Source organism: Syngnathoides biaculeatus, chromosome 14 (assembly GCF_019802595.1).
Source record: "Syngnathoides biaculeatus isolate LvHL_M chromosome 14, ASM1980259v1, whole genome shotgun sequence".
Taxonomy (NCBI): Eukaryota; Metazoa; Chordata; class Actinopteri; order Syngnathiformes; family Syngnathidae; genus Syngnathoides; species Syngnathoides biaculeatus.
Genome location: NC_084653.1, coordinates 2,788,408 through 2,795,000, shown reverse-complemented (window position 1 = coordinate 2,795,000; position 6,593 = coordinate 2,788,408). Strand labels below are relative to the sequence as shown.

General features: G+C 44.2%; 1 protein-coding gene across 5 annotated transcripts in view; it reads right to left on the bottom strand.

Annotated features, from left to right (window-relative positions):
* Nucleotides 1–6,593, bottom strand: part of gtpbp8 (GTP binding protein 8 (putative)) — a 42,905-nt gene that overhangs the window by 13,319 nt on the left and 22,993 nt on the right. For 2 of the 5 annotated variants that reach the window (XM_061841113.1, XM_061841114.1), the window contains exon 7: nucleotides 5,672–5,790. In XM_061841113.1, coding sequence (XP_061697097.1) covers nucleotides 5,672–5,790 — 119 coding nt within the window. Of the gene's footprint in view, nucleotides 1–3,216; nucleotides 3,914–4,664; nucleotides 4,932–5,355; nucleotides 5,383–5,671; nucleotides 5,791–6,593 lie in introns of those variants that run through there. The other 3 variants (XR_009798082.1, XR_009798083.1, XM_061841112.1) reach the window with 3 other exon arrangements.

Sequence of the window (6,593 nt, the reverse complement as noted above, 5' to 3'; positions counted from 1 at the left end):
CCAAAAGAGGGAGGAACATATAGTGACCTACAAGAGCGGCGGTAGAACCACGCAGGTAGATTATATTTTGTGCAGACGATGTAATCTGAAGGAGGTTACTGACTGTAAAGTAGTGGTAGGGGAGAGTGTAGCTCGACAGCATAGGATGGTAGTATGTAGGATGATTCTGGTGGTGGGTAGGAAGATTAAGAAGACAAAGGTAGAGCAGAGAACCATGTGGTGGAAGCTGAGAAAGGAAGAATGTTGTGCGGCCTTCCGGAAAGAGGTGAGACAGGCTCTCGATGGACAACCGAAGCTACCGGAAGACTGGACGACGACAGCCAAGGTGATCAGAGAGACAGGCAGGAGAGTACTTGGTGTGTCATCTGGTAGGAAAGGGGAGAAGGAGACTTGGTGGTGGAACCCCATAATACAGGGAGTCATACAAGGAAAGAGATTAGCGAAGAAGAAGTGGGATACTGAGAGGACTGAGGAGAGGCAAAAGGAGTACACCGAGATGCGACGTAGGGCAAAGGTAGAGGTGGCAAAGGCTAAACAAGAGGCATATGAAGACATGTACACCAGGTTGGACACGAAAGAAGGAGAAAAGGATCTCTACAGGTTGGCCAGACAGAGGGATAGAGATGGGAAGGATGTGCAGCAGGTTAGGGTGATTAAGGAAAGAGATGGAAATGTGTTGACTGGTGCCGGTAGTGTGCTAAATAGATGGAAAGAATACTTTGAGAAGTTGATGAATGAAGAAAATGAGAGAGAAGGAAGAGTTGAAGAGGCAAGAGTGAAGGACCAGGAAGTGGAAATGATTACTAAGGGGGAAGTCAGAAAGGCATTACAAAGGATGAAAAATGGGAAGGCAGTTGGTCCTGATGACATACCGGTAGAGGTATGGAAGCAATTTGGAGAGATGGCTGTGGAGTTTTTGACCAACTTATTCAACAGAATACTAGCGGGCGAAAAGATGCCTGAAGAATGGAGGAAAAGTGTTCTAGTTCCCATTTTTAAGAACAAAGGGGATGTTCAGAGCTGTGGGAACGATAGAGGAATAAAGTTGATGAGCCACACAATGAAGTTATGGGAAAGAGTAGTGGAGGCTAGACTCAGGACAGAAGTAAGTATCTCCGAGCAACAGTATGGTTTCATGCCTAGAAAGAGTACCACAGATGCATTATTTGCCTTGAGGATGCTCGTGGAAAAGTACAGAGAAGGTCAGAAGGAGCTACATTGTGTCTTTGTGGATCTAGAGAAAGCCTATGACAGAGTACCAAGAGAGGAACTGTGGTACTGCATGCGTAAGTCTGGTGTGGCAGAGAAGTATGTTAAAATAGTACAGGACATGTATGATGGCAGCAGAACAATGGTGAGGTGTGCCTTAGGTGTGACAGAGGAATTTAAGGTGGAGGTGGGACTGCATCAGGGATCAGCTCTGAGCCCCTTCCTGTTTGCAGTGGTAATGGATAGGCTGACAGATGAGGTTAGACTGGAATCCCCTTGGACCATGATGTTCGCAGATGATATTGTCATATGCAGTGAAAGCAGGGAGCATGCAGAGGAACAATTGGAAAGATGGAGACATGCACTGGAAAGGAGAGGAATGAAGATTAGCCGAAGTAAAACAGAATATATGTGCGTGAATGAGAAAAGTAAGGGGGGAAGAGTGAGGCTACAGGGAGAAGAGATAGCGAGGGTGGATGACTTCAAATACTTGGGGTCAACAATACAGAGCAATGGAGAGTGTGGTCAGGAAGTGAAGAAACGGGTCCAAGCAGGTTGGAACAGCTGGCGAAAGGTGTCTGGTGTGTTATGTGACAGAAGTGTCTGCTAGGATGAAGGGCAAAGTTTACAAAACAGTGGTGAAGCCGGCCATGATGTACGGATTAGAGACGGTGGCACTGAAGAAACAACAGGAAGCAGAACTGGAGGTGGCAGAAATGAAGATGTTGAGGTTCTCGCTCGGAGTGACCAGGTTGGATAGGATTAGAAATGAGCTCATTAGAGGGACAGCCAAAGTTGGATGTTTTGGAGACAAGATTCGAGAGAGCAGACTTCGATGGTTTGGACATGTTCAGAGGCGAGAGAGTGAGTATATTGGTAGAAGGATGCTGAGGATGGAGCTCCCAGGCAAAAGAGCGAGAGGAAGACCAAAGAGAAGGTTTATGGACGTGGTGAGGGAAGACATGAGGGCAGTTGGGGTTAGAGAGGAAGATGCAGGAGATAGGCTAAGATGGCAAAAGATGACACGCTGTGGCGACCCCTAACGGGACAAGCCAAAAGGAAAAGAAGAAGATATACACAGAGTTTGTTTTTAAAAAGACAGAATTCCGCCTATAAACGGAAAAATCACCTCTGATACAGTACATATGCGAGATGGTCAACAGTGTGGGCGAGACAACGCACACAATAAGGAAACGGGTGGGACAGGGAAAGTGTCTGTGTGAAGCTTCGATGATGCGCAACCAATCAGCTCATGAGATGAAGTCACTCATGGTCTCATTCGTCTATATCACGCTGGGAACCAATCATGCACCTTGCATCAACGGGTCTTTCCACAATATGCCGATCTGGCCGAATTAAAAAGAATATATGTTAATATAAAAAAAAACAGCATTGCACTGAAGTCGCAATAAGTGAAGCGCAAAGTAGAGAAGGATGACTGTATATGGCCTTCCTAAGAAATATAAACAATCATTACTTGAGCTAAACAGTTATTTTAAATTGGAAAAATAAAACATTAACTATCAATGGCTAAATATCATAGTAGAATCCAAATATCATCATAGAATGTTTTGCATGAGAAAAAATATAATTCAAAAATCTATTAATATGTTGAGAAATGAAGGCCCGGTGGTACAGCGATAGAGGCCTCTCAGTTCTGAGGACTGGTGTTCAAATCCCGGCCCCACCTGTGTGGAGTTTGCATGTTCTCCCCATGCCTGGTTGGGTTTTCTCCGAGTGCTCCGGTTTCCTCCCACATTGCAAAAACTTGCATTAATTGGAGACTCTAAGTTGCCCTTTGGTGTGATTGTGAGTGTGACTATTGTCTCTATGTGCCCTTGGCTGGCAACCAGTTTAGGGTGTACCCCACCTCATGCTCGATGACAGCTGGGATTGGCTGCAGCACTACCGTGACCCAAGTGAGGATAAGCGGCTCAGAAAATGGGTGGATGAATATTTATCGATAACCGGTCAACCTTTCCTCAACACCTTTCCTAAATCTAGACTCTTGATTTCTTTGCCTGGGTAGGGTGCCTTCTGACAATACCAAGAATACGTTCCTAAGTGTGAAAAACGTTTGACTTCTATATTCTTTGTCAAGGTTATTGTTGGAATAATTATTCCATTAGTTTTTTGTTTGTTTGTTTTTTTTATTTTTATTTTCCCACACATTTTAAATTGGTTTGCATTGTTAGATGACACATGCATGGAATGGGGATTTTCTTCTCGTTGCTGTGTTTGCGGTTTCAACTTCTGTGGGGGTAAGACTTTTTTCTACTCATTCCCGATCTTGGAGATGGGGGGTGCATAACCATGGGGGTGACCTCACAGAGAGTATTGGTTGTGTGATCGTGACTTGTCCATGTTCCATGGGTGCCGTGGTGGCGCCCGCATGGGTCCCCGCTCTGGCTGTTGGTTGGGAGCAGTGGAACCCCTTTGTCATTCCTTGAGCCAGCTTCCTCTTCTCTTTGTTCCTTCTGTCCCGCTGTGCTCGCCCTCTTCCTGTGGGGGCGGTGGTCTCCTGCAGGCTGTGAGGCCTGCTGTTTTTTTTTTGGGCCCTTCCTGGTTAGGGGCCGGGGGGTGTTCCACCTCCTACACTCATGGGCGGGTAGTAGGTGCTCACGGGGGAGTCATGTGGTTGTTGCCGCAGGTCTGGATGTGGCAGCCCACTTAAGCAGGAGTTGTCTGGCCTGATGGGCTTGACCTGCAGGAGCCATCTCTCTTAATTACTCACTGTATATACCGTAATTTCTTGTGTATAATGCACAAAATTTTCCCAAAATATTTAAAAAAAAAAAAATCAATACAGCGCATTATATTTAGATAAACATTAAAAGTAAAAAGACAATCACATTGTATAGTTGTATACAGGTAGATAGGTTTGTAAAAAAGGCAACGTTTACATCACAATATCATATTCAATGTCTTTATGTTACACATTTATATGTATTACGGTAATGTGCACTGCCAACCTGAGATTCCTGACATGCTCAGGGCATTTTATGATCATTAGTTTTGCATATTTGTTGCTACTGCACCAAACATCAGAGATGCTATGCCCATGAGTTTGTTTTAACTTAAAGCTCAAGTGTCATCCTTATAAACATTCTAAAATAGATATTCAAATGAAAAATACATTTAACATTATTCACTTCAATGTCTATACTAAAAAATAAATATGAGCAGACAGCGCGTCATACATGGGGAAAATTGTCATCCGCCATATTGGCTGCATCTACTGTCCGTGATGTCACCCCACCACAAGTAAAAACAAAAGTACAAACCTAGCAAAAGTGAAATGCAGATAATTCCTAATATTTTGAGCATATGGATAGCAACAAATTGGTGGTGTGCATTGTACATTGGTAGAAGGTGTTTCCTGTGTTTTTAGGTCAACTTTCAGGGTGCGCATTATACTTCAGGACGCATTATACACAAAAAATTATGGTACTTACATTTGAGGACATACCCATGTCAAACGGTTTCTGGGGGACTGGGTTTTAGCATGTCTGTGCCATTTCCTGGTATTTGCGCCCTGCTCCTATGCGCTAGCATTGGGTCTCGGCGGGCACAGCTGGGTTGGCAGCTGTTGGGGAGCATCGGAGGGGCTGGCGGACCACATTGGGTCCCTCAGAATAGAACATGTCCTGTCCCACTGGGTTGCTCTTGGCAGGACTCCTGGGCCCGGTCCAGTCCTCAATTGATCAGGTGGGCTTCTTAGCCTCCGCGTTGCAGGCACAGAAATTATAGGAGATTTCTGTCAGTCTTTTTTCCATGTACAACTGTGTGAATTTACTTGCAAGTGTCTGTAAGCACACAACCCTGGGACTCTTTCACTGGATGTGGGTCCTCTTAGTTATGCTACAAATAACTCATGGAAATGCCAATTGCTTGTGTATGATCCCACTAATATTTTCATTTCATTCACAGACTCCTATTATTCATTTAGTCAGTCCCACCACACTTCAGTTGTATAGCCGGGTTCATCACCGTTGTTCTGCATGCTTCTTCTCTTGCACTTCTTTTTTTTTTCCTTTTGACCAGTTCGGCTATTAGAGCAAGCACAATGGAGAATCTGCATCCCTTTTTTTATACTGGAAGAGTTTTACTGTGTCACAGTGGCATTTTTAAGTTTCATTTCCTCACCAGCAGAGACCACTCCTGCCTCCAGACCTACACCCAAAGCCAAATTAGTCTAGCTGTTGTCATATTGTCACATTTGTGTTATTTTTGACATTACTAGTTAATACATATTTTAACATACTGGACTACAAACATCTGTCTAAGAGTCTAAGACATCTCAGCAAGTTAATCTAAAGCTTATATTTAACCTATGTACTGTATGCATCAGTCATTGATGTAGTTTGGATTTATCTGTTGCAAATACTTTCATTAGATTTGTTGGCTCAATGAAAAAACTAAATTAAAAAAGAAAGTGGGAAAACAATAGTGTGACACTCACCTGACCAAAAATGGCTGGGGGAAACAGCTGTTGGTCTGTGTTTTAATCACATCTTGAAAAGTCAATATGTTTCTCAGTAGTGGGCCATGACCACATTTATCAATCTTAGTTATCACCATCTGCGAATAAAAAATGTCAGATGATAAATCAAACTGTGTGAATTATGTCCCATTTTGGCCTGCTGGCAAATTGGGAGTTCTGCAAACTTTTCGTCCACCTTCAACACTGCTTGTTCTGGTTCGGGTTGTAAGGCACTGGAGCAATCCCAGGTGACTCCAGGCTGAAGGCACAATATGGTGGTATGAAAAAGTATTTGGCGCTTTCCTGATTTCTGTTCTTTGTTTTATCCCCCTCACACCCCCCCAAAGGTTTTTTTCCCCACACATAAAGATTTCAAATCCATACATGCATCTTCTTAGCCGCTCATCCTCACAGGGGTCGCGGGAGTTCTGGAGCCTATCCCGGCTGTCAACGGGCAAGAAGCAGGGTACACCCTGAACTGGTTGCCACCCAATCGCAGGGCACATAGAGACCAACAGCCACACTCACAATCACACCGAGGTGCAATTTAGTGTTCAATTAACGTTGCATGTTTTCGGGACGTGGGAGGAAACCGAAGCGCCCGGAGAGAACCCACACAGGCATGGGGAGAGCATGCAAACGCCATACAGGGAGGGCTGGGCTTGAACCCGGGTCCTCAGAACTGTGAGGCCAACGCTTTCCATCTGCCCCACCATTCCGCCAGGTTTCAAACCATTAAACCAATTCGAATATCACTCAAAGAGAACATAAAGAAATCAAAAATGCAGTTTTCAAATGACAAATCAATTTATTAAGGCACAAAAAAAAATCTAAATCTTTCTGACCCTCAGTGAAAAAGTAATTGCCCCCTGAAATTAATAACGGGTTGTGCCATCCTTCG